The following is a 27,143-nucleotide window of genomic DNA, read 5'->3' on the forward strand; positions in this document are numbered from 1 at the left end:
TCCTTACTTCAATGTCCACACAATAACATTTCCAGAGGAAATACTCAGGTGTTCTGGAGTCACTGAAGGGGCTGAAAACATTGTTATAAGGAGAGATCTTTGATGCAACTTCTCTTTAGGTTGAGAGGTGGATGGAATATATAGCAGCCTGTCCTGGAGAGTTTTATGATGTCATTTGGGTTTTCTTTTACATTTCTTTTTAAGGTTTGTATAATTCTTGTTTACAGACAAGTGATGTAGATCATGTCGACCATAATGACGGGATGTGACTAGAAGGAGCACAGCTATGACCCGTAGTGACATTTTAATAGCAGGTTAGGAGAGCAAAAACCCTAACCCTTTTCCTAACCTTAACTTAAGTCTCCTAACCTGCCACAATCATTTTCCGAACCTGCTACGAAAGTCTCTTCTGGTCATAGCTATACTCCTTTTAGTCAGAACCATAATGACCCTGACACACAGGCAAGGGGAGGTGTGTCTGTGTCACACACGACCACAGCACAAAAAAACACTTTATTCCACTTATTTATTGAAATATCTATGCGTGTATTCTTTCAGATGTTTTATGTTTCCATTACATAAAAGGTCCACATAGACCATATCATCATTTGACCACATCAAATACTTGAAAACATCGCTTAAACTTTATTGACAGAATATGATGCAAGCCATTGGAGTCATATTGTGACAGTATTGCGTTGTGTTGTTGAGAGTATTCAAAGTTCTGTTTGACACAACATCTAGTACTCCTTCATCTTTTAAAACGTGTATTTGAAGACTCGCTTCATGACCATGGCTAGGTTAGCACATAGCTTATCCATTAGGACTGTATTTTAAACACACAGCGGGTAGTTCATCTCATGAGTCTCTTTCTTACTTATATGTGGACCATGCACTGCTTTTCCCTGGAAAATATATACTAGGAGAAAAAAAAAGATAATGAAATGTCCCATTCCAGTTGTCTGATCTACGCCAAGCCTTACAATAATTTTTACGAGGATAATGATAATAATATTAACTAATCGCTAACTGAACATCAATGCTGCTGAAAGTAAAGCATGTAATAACAGCGGAGCACTTCATACAATGTATAGACAAAGTGGTCCTGGGATAGATCAAACAACTCTCCATAAAATATGATCCTACTGCCTCTAAGTACTAGAAAACAAGATATAGAAAGTTGAGAATGCTTTTGATAGTAAATAGAAAAACCCCACACATTTTTGCACATTTGTGGCACAGGAATGATCAATAAACAAAATGACAAGCTTCACAATATCCATGGCTTTTTGTTAGTTTTTCTATACAATGTATACCCAACTTGAATTCAATGTGTCTTATTCCACAAAGGAGGAACGCTTATGTACAATAAATAGATCATTATTATAACTACAGCCGTTTGAGATAATATTACCTGACAATTTCAATTTCTTTAGTTAATTATATTTCTTGATTTTTCCTTTCCCCCATTTTTTTGTAAAAAATTGACAGAAATGAAATCAAAAGACAGATCAGCAAAATGTAGTTTTTTTTAAATGTTTGAAACCTTACAAAAATTACATTTGAAAATGATATTTTTCCTGTTTTTCTCTAGTTTCTTTAAAACAAACATTTTGAAATGGTGCATCTGGCATAGTTTGAGAAAGCGAGAAAGATTGATGATGAAGTCTATAACGCATACATACAACAAAAGAGGACAAAGAAAACTATCAAAAACAGTGAGTGTCACTATTGACACTATTGTTCATCCCAAACAGTGATCTAGCTGTGGAGTGTTCTGTGTTATTGGACTACGGCAAACCCTGGGTCGTGTTCATTAGGCACAAACAATAGGAAAGGTTTTCAAACAAACGGACAACATAAATGAAATCCCCTATAGGACAAGTGCAGGTAGTACTACCTCTGTTTAAAATATTTGCTTCAGTTTGGTGCTTACTGAACACGGCCAATACAACATCTGTTCCATCTGGGTGCAACAGAAATAGTGCTTATATTACTGTATATGGGAGTAAGGCTACCTAACTAGTTGGGATACAAAATGGATAAAATAGTAACATTCAGCACAAATACTCAAATTAACTTTATCTTCCCTGTGTCTCAAAATATTGCACCTGCTTTTGAAGTTTATCAAAAAGGGCAAGGAGTAAGCCACTGCTCTCTGGCAATATGTTTATTTGACATTTTAAACTGCAGGGTATAAGAGGCAATAACCAGGCAACTCCTGCTTGCAAGAAAAAAATAATAATAATTATAATTAATATTTCCTGCTGCTTTAAAATGGATGCACCAGTATTAGTTAATTCCAAATTTGATCCTGAAATAATTCAACATCAGGCATTGCTGAAATAGAGCCACAATTATCATGAGATGGAACAATAATCAATTCAATAATAATCTATCAATTCATCCTGGATTCCTGGTGGACAAAAAACAATATCCTTACTCTCTGTACCTAAGTGCTTATGTACAGTACCAGTCAAACGTTTGGACATACCTACTCATTCAAGGGTTTTTCTTTATTTTTACTATTTTCTACATTATAGAATAATAGTGAAGACATAAAACCTATGAAATCATGTAGTAACCAGTGTTAAACAAATCAAAATATATTTTATATTTGAGATTCTTCAAAGTAGCCACCCTTTGCCTTAATGATAGCTTTGCACACTTTTGGCATTCTCTCAAACAGCTTCATGAGGTAGTCACCTGAAATGCATTTCAATTAACAGGTGTGCCTTGTTAAGTTAATTTGTGGAATTTCTTTCCTTCTTAATGCGTTTGAGCTAATCAGTTGTATTGTGACAAGGTAGGGGTGGTATACAGAAGATGGTCTTTTACCAAATAGGGCTAAGTCCATATTATGGCAAGAACAGCTCAAATAATCAAAGACACACGACAGTCTATCATTACTTTAAGACGTGATGGTCAGTCAATCCAGAACATTTCAAGAACTTTAAAGTTTCTTCAAGTGCAGTCGCAAAAACCATCAGGCACTATGATGAAACTGGCTCTCATGAGGACCACCACAGGAAAGGAAAACCCAGAGTTACCTCTGCTGCAGAGGATAAGTACATTAGTTACCAGCCTCAGAAATTGCAACCCAAATAAATGCTTCACAGAGTTCAAGTAACAGACACATCTCAACATCAACTGTTCAGAGGAGACTGGTCTGATGAGTCCAAATTTGCGATTTTTGTTTCCAACCGCCATGTCTTTGTGAGACACAGAGTATGTGAACGGATGATCTCTGCATGTGTGGTTCCCACCTTGAAGCATGGAAGAGGAGGTGTGATGGTGCTTTGCTGGAGACACTGTCAGTGATTTATTTAGAATTCAAGGCACACTTAACCAGCATGGCTACAGCATTCTGCAGCGATACGCCATCCCATCTGGTTTGCGCTTAGTGGGACTATCATTTGTTTTTCAACAGACAATGACCCAAAACACACCTCCAGGCTGTGTAAGGGCTATTTGACCAAGAAAGAGAGTGATGGAGAGCTGCATCAGATGACCTGGTCTCCACAATCACCCGACCTCAACCCAATTGAGATGGTTTGGGATGAGTTGGACCGCAGATTGAAGGAAAAGCAGCCAACAAGTGCTCAGCATATGTGGAAACTCCTTCGAGACTGTTGGAAAATAATTTCAGGTGAAGCTGGTTGAGAGAATGCCAAGATTGTGCAAAGCTGTTATCAAGACAAAGGGTGGCTACTTTGAAGAATCTCAAATATAATTTGATTTCTTTAACACTTTTTTGGTTACTACATGGTTCCATGTGTTATTTTATAGTATTGATGTCTTAACTATTTTCTACAATGTAGAACAACAATGAAAAACCCTTGAATGAGTAGGTGTGCCCAAACTTTTGACTGTTACTGTATATCCTGTATATGTCTCCTATATAACTGTTTGATTTATGTAAATATTCAAGTTGCATTTGTCATTCTGTATTTATTTATTGTCTCCTGTGCAAAGTACCTTTCAGATACACTAACACTTCAGAAGACACCAAACACCTAAATAGCTTAGAGCAGGCTTAAAGCTAATAGCTAGCCACTCTCCCTGACCATTTTCAAATGCCTCCCAGACACCATGGGGATAATGTTGACATAAGAAAGTTCAAATAGTATCTAAACGGAATCCAGAACTTTGAATGACAGGGTAGAGAGAACAATTAGCTAGGAGATGAAAACAGGGGAGAGAGGGATCAACACCTGTGCCCCCCCCCCTCATTCCCACTCCTAAATAAGTACAAACCATGGTCCTATTGGAAACCACTTCAATTTTCAGTCTAAGGATGATCCCTCCCACCAAATCCAATACCTGCATCCTCTCCAATTAAATAACAACCTTATCACCTGATCTCTCAGCCAATTACGTACGATCACATGATCTCTCTGCCAATCAAAACCCTCTAAATGATATCTCCAATCAATACCCCATCAATTATATATGCTTTAGGATACTAACTTCTGAACTACAGCCCCCAATCCATCCAATCCAAGTCCAAATGGTGCATTGGGCTCTCTCTCTTTGTGGGATATGTATCCATCCTTGTTTCAACAATCAGTTAGAGGAGCATTGCTCCAGACAACTCCAGGGTCTCAAACATCCTCTTTTCTCCCCACAAATCTTTGAAGAAAGCTCAAGCTCAAAGGCTTGACAGATTCAGGTCAAAGTTAAACCATCACAATCACCTTTTTAAAACAAAGGTTTGGCCGGGCTGGTAGAATTCCTCCTCCAACAATTCACAACCAAATGTGGAAAAACCGAGTGATGGTTGAAATCATAAATCAGACTAAGAGCAGGGATTGGAGAGTGGTGCAGTTCTCAAAAAGAAAGCTTGGTAATTCCCGACATAACAAAGACTTGAGTCCGGTAAGGAAAGCTCAAGCGAGACAAAATATTGCTTCAAAAACAAGCGCATAAATCAAAAACAAAAGACACCCCACACTCGGGACACTGCCACAAGCATATAAAGACAGGGGTTCTCCACAAAGATGGGCACGCTCATAACTGGTAGCGGCAATGTAGTAACAACATCCATAGCACTAATGACGATATTAATAACAAGAGGAATTAAAAGAGGTTTGCATCACGTTCAAATGAAAAGTCATTTCAGAGTTTGGTGGCCTCTTTTGACTCGTTGATTGTGTTCTTCATACAGGTTAGTTTGGTAGGCACACTAACAGGCACTGCATGCGATGGGGGTTGGGGTGTGGTGTGGGGAAGGGCTGTGGTATTGCGTCGGGGCGGGGTGAGGATCATTTCTGTCCGCTGATGGACTGGGATATGGAGCGAGGCGGGATCATGTCCAGCAGGTATTCCCTCTGGCGGTCAGCCAGGCTCGACCCCTTGTGGCCGACCACGTTGCCTGGGTTCAGGTAGGCAATGTTCACCCCTGGAGAGGGAGGAAGAGGGAGGGAGGCAGTGAGAGACTGTCAGAGAGGCCTGCCTCTCAGCCCCAGCCCAACTCCTGGTCTATACAGGCTTATTTCTGTCCCAACCCCAGCCCAACACAGTTGTTTGGCTGATCTCAGTCCCATCCCCAGGCCAACTCCTGGTCTATACAGTTGTTTGGCTGATCTCAGTCCCACCGCCAGACCAACTCCTGGTCTATACAGTTGTTTGGCTGATCTCAGTCCCATCCCCAGCCCAACTCCTGGTCTATACAGTTGTTTGGCTGATCTCAGTCCCATCCCCAGCCCAACTCCTGGTCTATACAGTTGTTTGGCTGATCTCAGTCCCACCGCCAGACCAACTCCTGGTCTATACAGTTGTTTGGCTGATCTCAGTCTCATCCCCAGACCAACTCCTGGTCTATACAGTTGTTTGGCTGATCTCAGTCCCATCCCCAGCCCAACTCCTGGTCTATACAGTTGTTTGGCTGATCTCAGTCCCATCCCCAGCCCAACTCCTGGTCTATACAGTTGTTTGGCTGATCTCAGTCTCATCCCCAGACCAACTCCTGGTCTATACAGTTGTTTGGCTGATCTCAGTCTCATCCCAGACCAACTCCTGGTCCTGATCTCAGTCCCATCCCCAGCCCAACTCCTGGTCTATACAGTTGTTTGGCTGATCTCAGTCCCATCCCCAGCCCAACTCCTGGTCTATACAGTTGTTTGGCTGATCTCAGTCCCATCCCCAGCCCAACTCCTGGTCTATACAGTTGTTTGGCTGATCTCAGTCTCATCCCCAGACCAACTCCTGGTCTATACAGTTGTTTGGCTGATCTCAGTCCCATCCCCAGCCCAACTCCTGGTCTATACAGTTGTTTGGCTGATCTCAGTCTCATCCCCAGACCAACTCCTGGTCTATACAGTTGTTTGGCTGATCTCAGTCCCATCCCCAGCCCGCCCCTGGTCTGTTTACTCACCAGGGATGCTGTAGAGCTGGCGGCGGTTGTCGTGATGCTGCTGCTGCTGCTGCTGTTGCTGCTGTTGCTGCTGTGCCCGGCTGTGCCCACTAGTGCTCAGCTGTCCACTGCGCTTTCCAGTCATGCCCAGCAGGCTGCTGGCTACTGAGAGCTGGGAAGCCTGGGCGAAGTTGGACAGAACACCCCGGGCCGAGCCAGACAGACCCCGTTGGAGGGAGGCCTGTGACTGGGTCACCTGGGGCTGAGGCGCCTGGAGGACACACACACATCAGATAGAGAGTCCATCTGTCAGCACGGGACATCCTCAACAACTAAAGGGGGTGTGGTGACAGTTGTGGAAATGTGAAAGTAGCAAAGCACCTTCCCCGCCCACCTCAGGATTCCTCTTTTTGCAGCCATTATACCCCTGTTTTTGTGGGGTGTAAATTCACGTGTCACATAATCGTCGCTGGATGAATTTATTTCAAAATAATATATGCCAATTAGGAGACACTTTTAACCAAAGCGACTTACAGTCATGTGTGCATACATTTTAAGTATGGGTGGTCCCAGGAATCAGAAACTCAGTAAGTCGCTCCCGAAAATGTACAACCAAATCTCATAAATAGGGGGTTTAATATTGCACAAGACAGAGGTTTATGCAGTTTATGAGCTATAATTCAGTCAATATTTGATCAATTAAAAAAAAGATGTATCAAGTATCCTTTATGCAGCTGTTACAATTGGACCTTTCATCAACTTTGCTGAACAATGCTAGATGACAGGGTGTCTCTTGCAGCAGGTAGCACTTACTAACAGCGGTGACAGTGACATACCTGTCTGTGTGTGTGATGTCTGCTCATGGACTCAGCCTTACTGACGCTTGGAACAGTTTGAGCTGAACTGGTGGCAAGAGCGGCTTGCAACTGGATTCTCTGCTCAATCTCCTGTGACACATTTAGTAAAATATGGTTATTCACACACACGCACACATACACACACACACTTTCCCTGTAAACAATGGTTGCCTGAACAGAGAACAAGGATCCAATGGAATGCTGACCTGCTCCTGCTGTAGAGCCTTAACGAAGGCGTTCTTCAGCCTATTGGTGTGCTCGGCCTTCAGTGCCTTCTTCTGATTGGATGACATACAGGTCTCGCAGAGTATGCGCCCACCCTTCTCCTGCTTCCAGTGAGGGGTGAAGTCCGTCTTGCACTGGGCACAAGAAAAGGGTTCCATGGAGGAGGGCAAACGCAGTTTACCTAAAAGAGAGAGCCACAAGAGTTCAGTGAGGGGAGAGGGGCCCGATTCCAAATGGACTCATCTGATAACATTGTTGGTTTGATGGTTGTGTGCAGGACAAATGGCTGCTAGGCATCAGCAAAATGGTTCCAGTTCCTTCCCTCACCCTGACTGTCAATGACACTCTGCACAACCTCCTCCAGGCCCACCATATAGATAAACTCGCTGTTGGCCGCTGACGGCAGGAAGTGGAGGAGCGGCGCTGGCGGCTTGGGAGGCGGGATCTCCAGCAGGGTTTTCTCCAGCTGCTTCCTCAGGGCCAGCTTGGCGGCCGCCTGGCTACTGGCTGTGTCTACCATGGAGGAGCCCACCGATGTCCCCCCTGGGCTGTGTGTGGCTGAGGGGCTGACCGCCCCCACCCCCGACACCCCACTGACACCTCCCGCGGCTCCGGCCGCCTGCATGTGGGTCAAGCTCATGTAGATGGCCGAGGAGGAGGAGGAGCCAGAGCGCTGAGAAGCTGCCACCTGCTGGGTGGAAGACTGCAAGTAAACATAGAGAACCATACACGTCATTCAGAACAGTGGTTTTAAGTCTGATGGCATGACAGCTATATTTATCTGCTAAAAATTATATAACAACCCCCAAAACCTGGCATCTGAGTGGAAGCAACTGATTTTGAACCTCCGACAGTGGTATTCAAACTTTTCCAGCAATTTTTCTATGGACGTCCCCTGTCCATAGACTGCTTACAGATGAAGGAAACCAATATGTGATTTTGTAATTTGGGTAAACTATCCCAATAGTTTAAGAGAACCAATAAATACAATTTCATCAATAAAATGGTATTTTCTAATTATCTCTCAAAAAAGTGTGCATTTATCCCCTACAATAATCTATACTCTTATTTCATTTTTTCCACTGCTCTATGATGATTTTGACCAATAACAGGGATGACGTTGGGGTTTACCTGCTGGTAGCTAACGGCGTTGTTAGAGCTGCCAGTCGAGGAGCGCATGCCACCCTGCTTCTGCTGTGCCAGCCTCTGGCCCTGCAGCTGGGCAGGATTGGGCGCTATCACCCTGCTCTGTGACATCATCATCTGAGACATGGAGCTGTTGGTGGCTGACCTGATCACTGAGTGACCCTGGGGGAGGAAAGAGGAGGAAGAGAAGGAGCAAGAGAAGGAGAAAAAGATCATAAGTAAGACATGGGTGGTGTTTGTCGGTTTTCAGTGTCATGTCTTTTTCCTGCTCATATTCACCAGAGTTTATTTAAGAGGGTAATGCCTCTTCATACCACGAGATGGTGTCACTGTGCTATTAAAGAAACAGGAGACCTCTGCTTTATTGTGAGATGGTTCTCATGCAAAATGTAAAAATAATTGTTAAATCCCATCCCCCAACCCCCCTCTATGTCTTCCTTGTGCCTGCCCAACTTGCATTGTGACCGACCCAAGGCACAAAGGGAACCCTCTTTCAAAGCAGAATATAATGAAGAGATGTTGTCTCCGCCCTAACAATGGGAGTCCATGTCCCAAAGGTGAGAAGGCAGGAGGTCTGCATGATAAACAGAACGTAGATCCGGGTTGGAGCGAGCAGTCGCATCCGCACTTCGGTCTGCACTTCGGTCTGCAGGTAGTATAACTTTTCATTACATTTCATTATAGTACAACGGTTTGATTTGTCTAATCTTAGCAATTTCTTCTTAGCTAGCTACATAGCCGTCTTTGTATCAAAGATAATTGCGTAATTATCGTATTTCGTCGTCCTAACGTATCTGCCCAGCAGCTAGCCAGCTAGCTAACGCCCACCGTCTACATAGCTAGCTACATAGCCGTCTCTGTATCAAAGATAATTGTGTAGATAATTGTGTAGTCTAGAGCGATTTTCTAGGTTACCTAGCCAGCTATTGTCGTTCTTTTAACGCAACGTAACGTAATCAACACTGCTAGCTAGCTAGCCAGCTAGCCCCTGAATCAACAACGCAGCCAGCTATTTGTCGTCCTTAACGTAGGAGACACTGCTAGCTAGCCAACAGCTAGCCAACGTCTACCGATTAGAACTCAACAACCCGGTCGCATTCCGCCTCGCTCCACAGGTAGTATCACATTTTCATTTCATTTCATTACAGTACAACGGTTTGATTTGTATGATCGTAGCTAGCTACATAGCTAGCTACATAGCCGTCTCTGTATCAAAGATAATTGTGTAGTCTAGAGCGATTTTCTAGGTTACCTAGCCAGCTATTGTCGTTCTTTTAACGCAACGTAACGTAATCAACACTGCTAGCTAGCCAGCTAGCCCCCGAATCAACAACGCAGCCACTGCCAGCTAGCCTACAAAGTCAACAACGCAGCCACTGCCAGTTAGCCTACTTCAGCAGTACTGTATCATTTTTAATCATTTTAGTCAATAAGATTCTTGCTACGTAAGCTCAACTTTCTGAACATTCGAGACGTGTAGTCCACTTGTCATTCCAATCTCCTTTGCATTAGCGTAGCCTCTTCTGTAGCCTGTCAACTATGTGTCTGTCTATCCCTGTTCTCTCCTCTCTGCACAGACCATACAAACGCTCCACACCGCGTGGCCGCGCCACCCTAATCTGGTGGTCCCAGCGCGCACGACCCACGTGGAGTTCCAGGTCTCCGGTAGCCTCTGGAACTGCCGATCTGCGGCCAACAAGGCAGAGTTCATCTCAGCCTATGCCTCCCTCCAGTCCCTCGACTTCTTGGCACTGACGGAAACATGGATCACCACAGACAACACCGCTACTCCTACTGCTCTCTCTTCGTCCGCCCACGTGTTCTCGCACACCCCGAGAGCTTCTGGTCAGCGGGGTGGTGGCACCGGGATCCTCATCTCTCCCAAGTGGTCATTCTCTCTTTCTCCCCTTAGCCATCTGTCTATCGCCTCCTTTGAATTCCATGCTGTCACAGTTACCAGCCCTTTCAAGCTTAACATCCTTATCATTTATCGCCCTCCAGGTTCCCTCGGAGAGTTCATCAATGAGCTTGATGCCTTGATAAGCTCCTTTCCTGAGGACGGCTCACCTCTCACAGTTCTGGGCGACTTTAACCTCCCCACGTCTACCTTTGACTCATTCCTCTCTGCCTCCTTCTTTCCACTCCTCTCCTCTTTTGACCTCTCCCTCTCACCTTCCCCCTACTCACAAGGCAGGCAATACGCTCGACCTCATCTTTACTAGATGCTGTTCTTCCACTAACCTCATTGCAACTCCCCTCCAAGTCTCCGACCACTACCTTGTATCCTTTTCCCTCTCGCTCTCATCCAACACTTCCCACACTGCCCCTACTCGGATGGTATCGCGCCGTCCCAACCTTCGCTCTCTCTCCCCGCTACTCTCTCCTCTTCCATCCTATCATCTCTTCCCTCTGCTCAAACCTTCTCCAACCTATCTCCTGATTATGCCTCCTCAACCCTCCTCTCCTCCCTTTCTGCATCCTTTGACTCTCTATGTCCCCTATCCTCCAGGCCGGCTCGGTCCTCCCCTCCCGCTCCGTGGCTCGACGACTCATTGCGAGCTCACAGAACAGGGCTCCGGGCAGCCGAGCGGAAATGGAGGAAAACTCGCCTCCCTGCGGACCTGGCATCCTTTCACTCCCTCCTCTCTACATTTTCCTCTTCTGTCGCTGCTGCTAAAGCCACTTTCTACCACTCTAAATTCCAAGCATCTGCCTCTAACCCTAGGAAGCTCTTTGCCACCTTCTCCTCCCTCCTGAATCCCCCTCCCCTCCCCCCCTCCTCCCTCTCTGCAGATGACTTCGTCAACCATTTTGAAAAGAAGGTCGACGACATCCGATCCTCGTTTGCTAAGTCAAACGACACCGCTGGTTCTGCTCACACTGCCCTACCCTGTGCTCTGACCTCTTTCTCCCCTCTCTCTCCAGATGAAATCTCGCGTCTTGTGACGGCCGGCCGCCCAACAACCTGCCCGCTTGACCCTATCCCCTCCTCTCTTCTCCAGACCATTTCCGGAGACCTTCTCCCTTACCTCACCTCGCTCATCAACTCATCCCTGACCGCTGGCTACGTCCCTTCCGTCTTCAAGAGAGCGAGAGTTGCACCCCTTCTGAAAAAACCTACACTCGATCCCTCCGATGTCAACAACTACAGACCAGTATCCCTTCTTTCTTTTCTCTCCAAAACCCTTGAACGTGCCGTCCTTGGCCAGATCTCCCGCTATCTCTCTCAGAATGACCTTCTTGATCCAAATCAGTCAGGTTTCAAGACTAGTCATTCAACTGAGACTGCTCTTCTCTGTATCACGGAGGCGCTCCGCACTGCTAAAGCTAACTCTCTCTCCTCTGCTCTCATCCTTCTAGACCTATCGGCTGCCTTCGATACTGTGAACCATCAGATCCTCCTCTCCACCCTCTCCGAGTTGGGCATCTCCGGCGCGGCCCACGCTTGGATTGCGTCCTACCTGACAGGTCGCTCCTACCAGGTGGCGTGGCGAGAATCCGTCTCCTCACCATGTGCTCTCACCACTGGTGTCCCCAGGGCTCTGTTCTAGGCCCTCTCCTATTCTCGCTATACACCAAGTCACTTGGCTCTGTCATAACCTCACATGGTCTCTCCTATCATTGCTATGCAGACGACACACAATTAATCTTCTCCTTTCCCCCTTCTGATGACCAGGTGGCGAATCGCATCTCTGCATGTCTGGCAGACATATCAGTGTGGATGACGGATCACCACCTCAAGCTGAATCTCGGCAAGACGGAGCTGCTCTTCCTCCCGGGAAGGACTGCCCGTTCCATGATCTCGCCATCACGGTTGACAACTCCACTGTGTCCTCCTCCCAGAGCGCTAAGAACCTTGGCGTGATCCTGGACAACACCCTGTCGTTCTCAACTAACATCAAGGCGGTGGCCCGTTCCTGTAGGTTCATGCTCTACAACATCCGCAGAGTACGACCCTGCCTCACACAGGAAGCGGCGCAGGTCCTAATCCAGGCACTTGTCATCTCCCGTCTGGATTACTGCAACTCGCTGTTGGCTGGGCTCCCTGCCTGTGCCATTAAACCCCTACAACTCATCCAGAACGCCGCAGCCCGTCTGGTGTTCAACCTTCCCAAGTTCTCTCACGTCACCCCGCTCCTCCGCTCTCTCCACTGGCTTCCAGTTGAAGATCGCATCCGCTACAAGACCATGGTGCTTGCCTATGGAGCTGTGAGGGGAACGGCACCTCAGTACCTCCAGGCTCTGATCAGGCCCTACACCCAAACAAGGGCACTGCGTTCATCCACCTCTGGCCTGCTCGCCTCCCTACCACTGAGGAAGTACAGTTCCCGCTCAGCCCAGTCAAAACTGTTCGCTGCTCTGGCCCCCAATGGTGGAACAAACTCCCCTCACGCCAGGACAGCGGAGTCAATCACCACCTTCCGGAGACACCTGAAACCCCACCTCTTTAAGGAATACCTAGGATAGGATAAAGTAATCCTTCTCACCCCCCTTAAAAGATTTAGATGCACTATTGTAAAGTGGCTGCTCCACTGGATGTCATAAGGTGAATGCACCAATTTGTAAGTCGCTCTGGATAAGAGCGTCTGCTAAATGACTTAAATGTAATGTAAATGTAATGTAACCCTAAGAGAACCAGTACTGTAGCCCACCTGTGCAATGCTGTAGCCCACCTGTGCAGTGCGATGGTTCTGGGGCTCTGGGGTGTGGTGGCCAGGGCGGCCAGACATCTTGCTCATGCTCTGAGCCCCGTGGACCGCACCGCTCTGGAGGGCAGACGCTGTGTTCTGGACCACAGGGACCTGATGGGGGCGGAGGGTAGAGGTGATACATAGAAAATACTAACATAATAAGGTTATTTACCTGACACTTTTATCCAAAGCAACTTATAGGTAAGCCCTTTACACTCCATACTGTATATTGGGTGAAAATAGCAGATTTGGCCACTGATATGCCCATAAATTGGATAGTGGTATAGTAACATAATATACATTACGTCAGAGCTCTGGGTATCTGTTTTAAAGCGGTATATTTTATTTTTTATTTTATTTAACCTTTATTTAACTAGGCAAGTCAGTTAAGAACAAATTCTTATTTAGAATGACGGCCTACCAAAAGATTTCAAATAAAATAAAAATATAGGACAAAACACACATCACGACAAGAGACACCACAACACGACAAAAAGAGAGACCTAAGACGACAACATAGCATGGAAGCAACACATGACATGGGAATCAACTGACAGTCATTCTAAGTGGGCAACAAGAAGATGCCCCCATCCTTCGCGCCAATTGGGTTACTTTGGCATTAATGATCACTATGTTTGATGTACAGTTACGAGGATGACATGGCGTCATACCCTGGGTTGTTATTCTGAACAGAAGGAGCCTATATTCGGGGTATCGCTAAAGTGTTCCCTTTCAATTGCTACAATGGTTATGCATATGCTTCTAATTTTATTTGAATGTTTAGGCCCTATAGGCCAATTCCCCCGAGGGTAAAGTGTTAATGCATAAGCAGTAAGTGAGTGAGAAAAGGATGAGTACAGTGGATGAGTGAGTGAGAGAGGGATGAGCGAGGTGGCTGAGAGAGTGAGCGAGGGATGAGTGAGGTGGCTGAGAGAGTGAGAGGGATGAGTGTGGTGGCTGAGAGAGGGATAGGGATGAGTGTGGTGGCTGAGAGAGGGATAGGGATGAGAGGGATGAGTGTGGTGGCTGAGAGAGGGATAGGGATGAGAGGGATGAGTGTGGTGGCTGAGAGAGGGATGAGTGTGGTGGCTGAGAGAGGGATGAGTGTGGTGGCTGAGAGAGTGAGAGAGGGACGAGTAATGTGGCTGAGAGAGTGAGAGAGGGATGAGTGGTGGCTGAGACAGTGAGAGAGGGATGAATGCGGTGGCAGAGAGAGAGAGAGGGATGAGTGAGGTGGCTGAGAGAGTGTAGTGTGACAGAGTGAGCAGTGGATGACAGAGGGATGAGCAAGTGGATGACTGAATAAATGTATAAATGACTGACTGAAGCAGATGAGTATAGAGGATGGATGGGACAGCGTTGGGTGGGTGACTGACCTTCTGCACCAGGTTCTCCTTCTGCATTTGGCTCTGCCTCAGCTTCTTCAGCAGCACCAGCCGGGCCTCCTCCAGCCTCAGCTCCTCTCTCAGAGCCCTGATCATCTTCTGCCTCTCCTCCCCTGTCTTACCCTGAAGCACACACATAGAAACAAATGAGCACACATACTGCACCCACTTCTGCCATTCCTCTCCATATACACATATACAACTATAAAACTTGTCATTTTATCTATTGTACTTGGTTTTTGTGTATAGATGAGGTGTTACAGCTGATGCCAATGATGTATAGAGGATATAATGTATTATAGATAATACCAAATGAATATCTGTACTGTTTTCCTAGAGTGTCTCAAAACAATCTGAGTGGTCCACAATGTGTTTTTTAAATTAATTAATGTATTAATAACTCTATACAACTATGCACTATTCTAACACTCATACACACAAAAATACAATATGCACATACTTCTAAATTTTTCAAGACTGCAATAATATGTGCTGAAACACACACAAACACACACACCTTAAACATCTCCAGGTTCGCTACCCTCAGGCGTTCTTCCCCTTGGCTGGGCCCTCTTGGACTGGACGCCTCATTGTCTGACAGGACGATCACATCAGGGGAGGGTGTGTGTCGCTCCCGGTCAACGTCACTGTGGAGGAACACACACACTTTCAACTCTGACTGATTTTTAATTGTAAGAAAGATTTATATTTTCCCTCCTATCCTCTTCCCCCTCTCTTCTCTCTCCTCCACTCACCCTCTCCGGGCGCTGAAATCCACCGGCTCCTCGCCCATGTTCTCCTTCCCGCTCTTTCCCACCATGCCATGGGCTCCCACAACTTGACCACGGAGGCTCCCATTGGTCTTCTCCTCATAAGCCCCTCCCCCTGAAGACCCATGACCCTTGACCTCACCCCCTAGAGCCCCGCCTCCTGAGACCCCTCCCAACACTCCCCCCTCCAGGCTGGCCAGGTCCTTGCGTTTCAGATAGGCCAGCATCTTGAGGCGCTCCATGGCTTGGTGGCCCTCCATCTTGATGCGTTTGGAGAGCAGCTCGTCTCGCTCACTGCTCGTGGCGCCACCTGCAGGCGAGGAGGAGTCCAGGCCTCGCTTCAGCAGGCTCAGCCGCACCGCCTCCTCATTCAGTCGCTCCATAATGGACTGGATAGATGAGAAAGACAGGGATGAAGGGATGGAGAGGAGTATGTAGGAACATCTCTAACTTAGCCGTGATTATTTGTCCTAAGGTAAAATAAAGAATTTCTGAGATCAAAAGAGCAACATGATTATGACATGTCTTGAAATGTGCAACTCAAACACAAACAATGAAAATCTCTACTCTACTAAGAAAATCTCTTCACTTGTACGTACAGTGGGCATACTTGAGCTGATGATACACTAGCAAATTTTGGAAACAATATTGCTGGCAATGGAGTGGGGTATGAGACACTGGAGCAATTATAAGCAATATGGCCATGAATAGCATATGAACATAAAATCTAAAATTCCCCATTTATTTACTCATCTCCTATAGCTTTTTGTTGCCTGTTGACTGACACATTGGTACTGGAATTTGTCAGCTAACAAACAAGCAACAAAGAACTCAACCTACTGTCAATCAAGTCAAGAATGGCAATGCAGACATAAGGATAACTACATTTAGCAAACTTTTTGCAAACGTTCAAGCTATCCAGCTAGTTTAACATATAAAAAAACTTATCCAAACAAAAAACTAAATGTAAAATCTACATGGCTAGCTAGCGAATTAGCCTGTTAGTCCGATTAACATTGCATGGGTTTCGGTTAGCATGCTAATGACGATTAGCATGCACCCCCGCGTGGATATCTGTCAGTTAACATGACAAAGTCAATACAGTATGTACACTGAATGTACAAAACACTAGGATCACCTGCTCTTTCAATGACAGACTGACCAGGTGAATCAAGGTGAAAGCTAGGATCCCTTACTGATGTCACCTGTTAAATCCACTTCAATCCGTGTAGATGAAGGGGAAGAAACAGGTTAAAGAAGGATTTTTAAGTCTTGAGACATGGATGGTGTATGTGTGCGCCATTCAGAGGGTGAATGGGCAATACAACATTTTTAAGTACCTTTGAATGGGGTATGGTAGTAGGTGCCAGTCACCCTGGTTTGAGTGTGTCAAGAACTGCAACGCAACTGGGTTTATAATGGTCCACCACCCAAAGGACATCCAGCCAACTTGACGCAACTGTGGAAAGCATTGGAGTCAACATGGGCCAGCATCCCTGTGGGACCCTTTCGACTGATCAAAATTACCCAGCTTATAAAAAGTTGCTCATTTTCAATGGAAAAATGTTGCAGCAGCCACAGTGAAGCATAGCTGACAGGTCTGGTGCTCTCCCACTATATTGTTTGTTTTGCCACCTCAGACAACGCTAACAGTTAGCTGTCATTACCCCTGTCCCATAACCATAGACGAGCAGCAGGCTAACACAGTGCAGCACACACAGCTATCCTATTGAATTAAGAGTCAAATAAGCATGTGTAACAACTGTGTTACAACTCCAATAATCATTATTCATACCTCCATCCTAAAAGTTAATATTTCCATCAAAGCCAACAGAAAACAATGGGAGAAATGCTTGCTGCCCTTTAACATGGCTGCAGATACAGAAAAAGGCACACACCCACACTTTTTCCTTCCTGACCTCCTTCTCCAGTCTGAGTTAAAGGGGTATGTAATATGATATGTACCCAAGATAGAACATGCTTGAGGGCTTTTATGTATCTATATGGATGTATACTGTATCCTGTGTGTGTTTGTGTGTGTACTATTACATGCATGGACACATATGATGCCTTAAACATGCACACACATGCGCATAAAGACGGTCATTTAATTAATATGTCGTGTCCTCTATCAGGCCCTGAAATGGTTAACCGTGTGTGTGTGTGTGTGCACAAATCCGATTGTATTTGACACACTTGAGTCATAGGAAGGTTGGTTGAGGATGCACAGGCAGGCAATGTAGGTTGTGCACAGGGAGTTAGTTTGCCCTGCAACTTAGACCAATAATACGCTTAAAGAAATCAGAGAGTGATGAGGATTGGCCCGGAAGAGTGGGGGGAGGGGTTGTCAAGGGACTAGATGGTGGACTGGTTATAATTAGAGCATAATGCCTTGCTATGTAGAAATGGTAGCACTCTTGTGTACACACACACACATTTATAAGGACACACACGGTATGGTTTTTCAATGTAGCAATCTTTAAAAAAAAATGTATTGTATGTTTACTACTCTCTCTCTCTCCAGGTCCAGAGAGTCATCATGAGACATGGAAGTTACCACTTCCTTTACAAAATGAAAAAGGAAGTGGTAACCCACGTAGAAAACTGTGGAGAGAGAGAGAGAGAGAGAGAGAAAGAGAGAGAGAGAGAGAGAGCAAGAGCAGGTAGAAAAGTGAGAAAGTGCGAGTAAAACCAAACGTGGCTAACAAGCCAATCAGAATTGCATTGTGGTGTGTGTTTGTGTCTGTGTGTGTACATGTGATCATCTTTACCCAGCACCTTTTGCCCCCCCCCCTTCTCTGTCCCTATTGCTCCTTATATAATGTGATGACTGTTTCCCTCAGCTGCAACAAACCACCATCTCTTTCCCTCTCTCACCAGTCTCCTCCTACAGCGCCCAACCCCAACACGCATCGACACACATGCGCACACACATGCACACACACACCACACTCTGGGCCCGCTGCCAAACAACACAAGTCAGACGCCTCCATACCGCGAGAGGAAGAGAGGAGGAAGAAAAGGGGGGTGCTAAGATGGAAGGATGGTAAACGAGAGGGGGTGATCAGCATAAGCACAGACACACAGACATACTTAAACAGCACACAGACAGACACAGACAGACAGTCAGACATACACACTAACATTCCCCAAAGCTACATAATCATTATCCTGCAAAGTGAAGCTACTGTTGAAGTGATGTAGAGGTTGGTCAAAAATACATTCTACTGGGACCAGCACCCCCTCGATTAAAAGAAATACAGGGATATACAAATCTGTCTTTACTGTCCTTTCTCTTTTTTACAATGATCATATTGGCATTAAAATAAGACAATCCTACAGGGGTTATGGACAAAGACCGCTATGATACAGTATATTATAATCACTGTAGCCTATATGCTGTAAAAAGAGAGCTATACAATAGAAGACTGACACAGTAACAGATAAAGTATGTACAGTATTCTTCAGCCATACCCAGCCCTGCGAGAAGACACGGGCGCACCCACACACACATACACAGGGATTTCAGAGACCATGCCAACATAAGGCTCCTTTGTTCCCGTTCCTCAACCCCCACCCCTCCTCCATTTTCCTACAGTTGTGCGATGCCAACAAAGCACCCGTATAAACACTCCCCCCCTCCCCCTCCCCGTCCTGACTCCACTTCCCTCCATCCATCCCTCAAAAAACACTGGGGAGAAAATACAACTTTTTTTATCGTAAACATATGCTGCATAGTTGTGTTTGCAAGACCCCGAGGGGGGAAGGGAAGTGACAAATACGGGCTTATGTCGTACTGTTAGGAATATAGTCCCAAGGGCTTTGATTTATGTAGGGACCAAGTATGTGCATGTACGTGGTGAATGAGGAGTAGATTACAAACAGAGATGTGATTCACTTCTTGAACCTTATTGTTGCTTGGCACTAGCAGAAGTCAGTGCAGAAGCAGCGTTAGAAACCCACCAATCTCAGCCTAACCTGTCAATGAGAGAGCACAGGTTGTATGCAAATAATGAAGTGCTGATGATCACCCCACATTTGACAACACATTGGTAGCAAGGTGCAACCGAATGGAAGAAAGGAATCAGCCATGAACCCACCCATGAGTCCTGACTTAATGTGGGAAAATCCTGAGCTAAGTTCTGAAAAAACACCAACACCATAAAAATCTGGTTTTAACATTTGTTCCAACATAATACCCTACAGCAGTGGTTCCAAAACTGTGGGTCCGGCAGGGGTCCAAGTGGGTTGCGTGATAAGACAAATGTGTGCATTGCACATATTTAGAAATACATTTTCGGGATGGAAAAACGCTTTCAGTGTCAACTTAAATGACTAAAATCAAATAGAAAGTATGTAGAAAAGATAATGGACCTATAGAATAGCCTATAATCTTTGAGAACATACAACAAAATAAATGCTAGACTATCAGGCCGCCATTCATTTTGCTATAATATTTGAGCATAAGAACACAGCATTAGCCATTAAAAAATAATTGAATTTAATTGCAGGAGATTAGCTATTAACTGCAAAAAAAGGATCTCAGCTCTACGGCAAAAATGTGTAGAATAGCTGGAAATTAGCTTTAAAAATATACATTTTTCTGTCCTCTGCTAAGGTGATATTGTTTCCTTATTCTTTGGTTTGTGTAATAGTAAAACGAGCAACTTTTATGTGTTGTGTTGTGATACTTGTAACTGATTAGCCTTTCATAATTGCCCCCGAGGGGATAAATAAAGTTGTATTTAATTTAAATGAATATGTATTGTCAGACTGAATTGCTAGAAATGATTATCAGGCTAATCTAAAAATTATTATAAATCACCATTATTACTATAATAACATGTAATGTGTAATGGTCCATTCATAAAGAACACGGGTGGTTCATGCTGGGTCACTGTGGTCATTAGGAGGGAATCAAACACAATCATATCTAACTCCATTCAAGATCCGTGTTTATGGGGGGAGGAGAGAAATTAGGACAGGACACAAATAATTAACAGGGACTTAAGTTTATCTCATAACTGTAGCCTGATGAAAACTGTATTGACTGAAAAGAAAGGGAAAAATATATGAGGACATGGCGGTGATGGCATCAGGGGTTGTTGTCTACAACCAATAGGGTTTCATCACACGATCAACCCCAGGGTACAGAGGGTTCCTGACATGAGACTGATTAGGAAACAGTGTCCATGGAAACCAAGGGGTAGCTGGTCACCTTGACAAAAAAGTCAGAAAAATTAAATAAAAAAATCAGAATCTATTCCATTGGATGAATCTATTTACTCACACAATGAATCTGGCACAATTCAAATGCAAAACACACACAGTTCAACATTACACTGTAATATCATATCATACACACACCTGTAGTGTCAGATCATGTAATCCAGACAAACGAACCTACACACCGACACCCACACCCTGCTCCCACTATACTACAACAACACTTAGGAGGCCCAGCTCTTCATCACACAACACTTATCACATGGTTGCCATGGCAACTATGGCCTGTCTATTTATAGACCGCACCACTAATCAATTTAATTTCTGCGGTTGCCTAAGCAAAGGAGGGAGCAAGGGACAAAGGGAGCAAGAAGAAGAGGAGGAGAGAGCAGAGATGTCAGAGTTCTGTGTTCTGTGTACAGTGGAGATGCTGAATTTCCCCAGAAAGACATCCATACCTTTGTCCTAATGATACATGAACCATGATTGATCTAGACAGAAGCTTTGTTAAGAGGATTTTGAAATGGACCAAGATGGACAGACATGTACATGCATATTATGAATACGGGCAATTCCACGGGTAACAGAATGATGCTGATACTCCGATTTTTCACTTTAACCCTATCAATCCCAAGACCCCAGCAAAGATCTCCTTTTCATTTATCTGACTTTCAATTATCTGCATATTCAGCCCTTATTTTAAGCCAATTAAGTGTTTTAGACCTACCATTTAATTTTCAGGACAACCATGGCTACAAGTAAAACACAAAACAATTTGACAAACAGTTGCATTCATGAGTTTTATTGACAAATGTCAACAACAACAAAAAATGGCCAGCCAAAGCAAAAACCTGGTAAAAATGAATTTATATGAATTCTGTAAGTACAGAAATTGTTTGCTCACTGCGAAATGAATATTCAGCTAGTCAGTGACAACTGTATGGATTTTGTGACCGCAACTATGTGAGCTTATTAAAGCATAATAGATACTATGTCCTGGGATTTCCTATGATGTTATATCTATAAGAACCCCTTATCTTTTAACGACTCGTGTGTAGCTTGTGAGCGTCATAGAGCAAAACGTGTTACATGTAAGTGTCCGTGAGGGTCTCAGCTTTCCATAGATTGCTTATAGTAGTTTGTAGCACAAACCATTCAGATGTTTTTGGTAAAAGATCTAAAGACATTTTTATAAAAAGACCCGGCCCCCTTCGGGATCCGCCCTTGTCTCACAAACACCACTCTAGCTCAGCCCCTGTTAATCACACACTCATTTTTGATTTATTTAACCTTTATTTAACTAGGCAAGTCAGTTGAGAACAAATTCTTATTTACAATGACGGCCTACCCCGGCCAAATCTGGACAACGCTGGGCCAATTGTGCGCCGCCCTATAGGACTCCCAATCACGGCCGGATGTGATACAGCCTGGATTCGCCATCGATAAAAGACAGCACTGTGCAGCAGTCTTCATTGACCTGGCCAAGGCTTTCAACTCTGTCAATCACCGCATTCTTATCGGCAGACTCAATAGCCTTGGTTCACCAACTACTTCTCAGATAGAGTTCAGTGTGTCAAATCAGAGGGCCTGTTGTCCGGACCTCTGGCAGTCTCTATGGGGGTGCAACAGGGCTCAATTCTCGGGCCGATTATTTTCTCTGTATAATATCAATGATGTCGCTCTTGCTGCTGGTGATTCTCTGATCCACCTCTACGCAGGCGACACCATTCTGTATACATCTGGCCCTTCTTTGGACACTGTGTTAACAAACCTACAAACGAGATTAAACGCCATACAACACTCCAACTGCTTTTAAATGCTAGTAAAACTAAGTGCATGCTCTTCAATCGATTGCTGCCCGCCCGACTAGCATCACTACTCTGGACGGTTCTGACTTAGAATATGTGGACAACTACAAATACCTAGGTGTCTGATTAGACTGTAAACTCTCCTTCCAGACTCACATTATGCATCTCCAATCCAAAATTAAATATAGAATTGTCTTCCTACTTCACAACAAAACCTCCTTCACTCATGCTGCCAAACATACCCTCGTAAAACTGACTATCCTACAGATCCTTGACTTCGGCGATGTCATTTACAAAATATCCTCCAACACTCTACTCAGCAAGATGGATGTAGTCTATCACAGTGCCATCCGTTTTATCACCAAAGCCCCATATACTGCCCACCACTGCAACCTTTATGCTCTTGGAGGCTGGCCCTCAATACATATTCGTCGCCAAACTCACTGGCTCCAGGTCATCTATAAGACTTTGCTAGGTAAAGTCCCGCCTTATCTCAGCTCATTGGTCACCATAGCAACACCCACTGCCTTTCCTTCCAGTTCTCTGCTGCCAATGACTGGAACGAATTGCAAAAATCACTGAAGCTGGAGTCTTATATCTCCCTCTCTAACTTTAAGCTGTCAGAGCAGCTTACCGATCACTGTCCCTGTACACAGCCAACCTGTAAACAGCACACCCAACTACCTCATCCCCATATTATTACTTACCTTCTTGCTCTTTTGCACCCCAGTATCTCTACTTGCACATCATCATCTGCACATCTATCACTCCAGTGTTAATGCTAAATTGTCATTATTTTGCCTCTATGGCCTATTTATTGCCTTACCTCCCTACTCTTCTACATTTGCACACACTGAACATAGATTTTTCTATTATGTTATTGACTGTACATTTGTTTATGTGTAGCTCTGTGTTGTTGTTTTTGTCACACTGCTTTGCTTTATCTTGGCCAGGTCGCAGTTGTAAATGAGAACTTGCCTCTTGCACTGAGATGCAGTGCCTTAGACTGCTGCGCCACTCGGGAGCCGGACGGTCTTTAGGTCAAACACATTATGTTTAAAGGGGGTTAGAACTCCAAAACGCGATGATGGGACTCATTGGGTTAAAATGTATGCCAAACAAAAACTAACGATTGTTAAACAAACCAAAAAAGTTCTATACACAAGGAAGAGTTTTAACAATTTTCACAGAAAATGTTACAAAAACACATTTAGTTGAAGAACAGTGCAGATGCAAAGTTTGGTAACAGAATGATGGCACAAAGAGCACAAACCATCATTCTGTTACCAAACTTCGCATCTGCACTGTTCTTCAAGTACATGTGTTTTTGTAACATTTTCAGTGGAAATTGTTTAAGTAGTATTTCTGCATGGTTGTATCATTTGTTAAGCTTTGCAATCATTGGTTTATGTTTGAAATACATTTTAAAGTGAAACATGTGAGTCTCAGCATCTTTCTGTTGCCATGGAATTGCACATACACAAATGCATTGCCATGGAATTGCACATACATAAGGCCTATCCCATCTAGGTCAATAAGGCCTAGCCTATAACATGGGTCACAGAGTTGGGCCCCCTGTCCCTTTAAGAACAGGACAGTCACCCATTATCTCTCCTTTCTGTTCCCCTGTGGTGCCAAGCACTGTCCTAACGCGCTACCCAGTCTGAGCCGGTCTATAACCTCAGGATATGAAATGATCTCTTAATGTGAAGCCTTTAGTGACATCACACGGGAGAGAGAGAGAGAGAGAGAGAGAGACAGGTGGTAATATGTGTGCGTGTGTGTGGGTGGGAGTACAAACGCGTGATGTGTGCGAAATTCAGATTAGTTCTATGGAGTTTGTATTGTAGAAGCCTTTCAAACCCTCCACACGACTTCTAACCTACATTAACCAACACATCGTCTGCCAACCACTCGTGTCAGGGTTTGTGTTGTGATGATGATGTGAGGTATAAGAACCCTAAAGAGTTGCCAGTTCGGGTCCCACTTCAGTTCAACCCAGGCTGTGCTCCTTTAATTGCACACTTCATTCCAATTTGCTTCTGGAGATGAACAGCCCAAGAGATGTATAATTTGCAGCCAGGAGATATACAAATGGAGACTAGAATGACAGAAGAGCACGGAAGGGTCAACAACCACCTGTCCATCCCCTTACTGCATTTCTATTCCAAAAATAAAATGCATGGCAGAGGAATCTCCAAACGTTCATCTCACCTGCAAAAGTCAACTAGAAAAGTTCTTACAGGGAAAAAATCATCAGGAAAATGACAGTGAAAATTCGGCATAAATCAAAGATTTTGGCTTTTTATCTGTTTGTTACGGTCCGTTCTATCTTTGTATAAATCAGTGCAACTGATTAAGGTCTCTGTTTGGCCTCCATGACTAAATGCCATGATGGGTTGAACAAGTGGTTCTCAAGGATGGAAAAGATTTACTATTGGATTCCTGGAAAAAGTGGCAATGACTAGTGAAACATTGTCCCTCTGTGTTGGTCACAAAAACCAAAGAGGTGAAGTCAAAGTCTAACCCTAGTGGGAATGAATACAGAAGTTACAAAATGTTAATAAATAAACACTTACATAAACCAAATAGATTATCTGCTTATCTATTGGTTTTCACAAGTGACATTTCTGATGCAAAAATACATCAATTGACCGGTCACTGAAACATACCTGCCACTGAAATGTTCTTAAAACGAGGTTGACATCAGCTAAACAAAATTTGATTAAAGTCAACTGATAAGAACTCTGATAATCTGGTTGCCCCACGTATCACTACAGGCATTCACTGATTCCTTCAACAGCACTTGTCATCGCCAACCATGGTGGCCATTTGCATAGGGCTAGGAAACAAGTTGAGAGGGTGAACACGTCTTCACTTACGTAAATGGCTGATGCATTTTGAATTCATTTTATTGTATGACATATGCACAACACTTCATGCCATTTGTCTCCAGTTAGCTCAACAAATATCCATGTTCAGAAACTAGATCGTAGCAACGTTGATAAATATATTTAAACAATCAAATTACAACCATCGGTTTCAGATTAACATTTTGTTCATAACGACACCACGAAGACGCATTTTTTCCCCCAACCAATCTAGGTTAACCTCAAGGGACTCGAGATTAAACAATAAACGTATTCTGCTCTATATGTATCAATATGATCCGCGCTCACTGTATCATTTATTGCTACAATGTAAACAAATGTGGAACGTTAAAACATTATCAACGTTTGTGTCAGCTGTTTTAGACAGACCTCTTTCATTACCTACATGTTGGAACTAAAAATAACAGCAAAGCACATAACTATTAACCCAATAGAACTACTATGTAACCGTTATTTCGCTACTCATCTCACATTGTCCCAGTACTTCAGTTGGACTGAAGTCTGGAGCCTTATCACATCTAGAACCATGATCAGGGGATTTTTAGTTAAACTTCACTTCAGATAGGCCGCGGAAAAATCCTCGGTCTCACCTGACTCGCCTTCACCCCGCAGGTTCCACTGGCTTCGGGTTTGGCTTTGGGATCCTGGGGCGCTGCAGTAAATCCTCACAACCAGTCAGTCCCCGGCACTGGCAGGCAATACAAAAGCGCTGATTGGGCCCCGACAAGCTCTCACGCTCTCTGTCCGTAACCAGACAGACAAATTATTGGACCGCGCTTGTGTCACTGACGCGCCTCTACTCAAAAGGTGTATGTTGTTGTCTGGAGGGGAGAAAAGAGGAGAAATTGACCGAGATGCCCATCCTGTGAACAATACAATATTTAGGCTATATGCCATCGAAAACATGACATTTGCTCATGTTGTCAGTTATTCTACTGTAGACATCGCGTCGAATTTATTGATTGTAGCCTACTGGGCCTACTTTGATGCATTTATACTATTTTTAGTCAAGGGGCTGTTTTGTCAAGTTCTTGTAGACTGTTTCTTATGCAATCACTTGGACCTTATGTATTTGAAACATATTTCACGGCTGAGGTAGGCTACCAGTATGGGACCAGCATTCAGCATGCATTATACCCGGTTTAACAATAAGCAAAGGCCATTTAATTGGCATGAGTAATCAACACTTAATTGCCTACATGCAAATCTACATGCATTTTAATTGGCATTCCAATTTTTGTAAGCTACCATTGAACATTAAGATTATCAGCCATATGCTTATACAATTTAGTTGAACAAATACTGTTAAACCATTGTTTATTTATTCTGCAAAGGATGCTGCATGAAAGCTTTTGACCGCAATGCAAAATGCGTCCTCTAGTGGCTACCTGGTAGTATTGCGTGGACACGTTACTGTACAGTAAAAGCATTATACTATATTTTACCAAATACACTATATAGATACAAAAGTATGTGGACACCCCATCAAATTAGTGTATTTGGCAATTTTGACCGGTGTATAAAATCGAGCACACAGCCATGCAATCTCTGTGAACAAACATTGACAGTAGAATGGCCTTACTGAAGAGCTCTGTGACTTTCAACATGGCACGGTCATAGGATGCCACCTTTCCAAAAAGTCAGTTCATCAAATCTCTGCACTGCTGGAGCTGCCCCGGTCAACTGTAAGTGCAGTTATTGTGAAGTGGAAACGTCTAGGAGAAACAACCGCTCAGTGGTAGGCCTCACAAGCTAAAAAAAAAAACAGGACTGCCAAGTGCTGAAGCGC

General features: G+C 44.3%; 1 protein-coding gene across 5 annotated transcripts; it reads right to left on the minus strand.

Annotated features, from left to right (window-relative positions):
• Positions 1-622: 622 nt before the first annotated feature.
• On the minus strand, positions 623-26,183 carry LOC115103027 (transcriptional repressor p66-beta-like). Of its 5 annotated transcripts, none has more exons than XM_029623625.2 (11): positions 25,945-26,183; positions 15,415-15,818; positions 15,177-15,306; positions 14,651-14,782; positions 13,257-13,385; positions 8,569-8,745; positions 7,765-8,140; positions 7,419-7,618; positions 7,192-7,302; positions 6,377-6,626; positions 623-5,401 (listed from the first exon to the last, which is right to left on the minus strand). In XM_029623625.2, exons 2-11 carry the CDS (start codon positions 15,810-15,812, stop codon positions 5,265-5,267), a joined length of 2,040 nt encoding a protein of 679 aa, XP_029479485.2. In that variant the 5' UTR covers positions 15,813-15,818; positions 25,945-26,183; the 3' UTR covers positions 623-5,264. The 5 variants fall into 5 exon arrangements, with proteins under 5 accessions (XP_029479485.2, XP_029479477.2, XP_029479459.2 ...); XM_029623617.2 differs by having other exon boundaries at positions 7,765-8,125; positions 13,236-13,385; XM_029623599.2 differs by having other exon boundaries at positions 13,236-13,385.
• Between the last annotated feature and the right edge of the window lie 960 nt (positions 26,184-27,143).

Source organism: Oncorhynchus nerka, linkage group LG3 (assembly GCF_034236695.1).
Source record: "Oncorhynchus nerka isolate Pitt River linkage group LG3, Oner_Uvic_2.0, whole genome shotgun sequence".
NCBI classification, from domain to species: Eukaryota; Metazoa; Chordata; class Actinopteri; order Salmoniformes; family Salmonidae; genus Oncorhynchus; species Oncorhynchus nerka.

Bases quoted from the DNA above. Each gene is read 5' to 3' on its own strand.
- LOC115103027 (XM_029623599.2), bottom strand. From the start codon at position 15,812: ATGGAGCGACTGAATGAGGAGGCGGTGCGGCTGAGCCTGCTGAAGCGA. The intron at 8,141-8,568 runs GTAAACCCCAAC...GTTTACTTGCAG, and splicing joins ACGCCGTTAGCTACCAGCAG to TCTTCCACCCAGCAGGTGGC. The intron at 7,619-7,764 runs GTGAGGGAAGGA...TCTCTCTTTTAG, and splicing joins GAGTGTCATTGACAGTCAGG to GTAAACTGCGTTTGCCCTCC.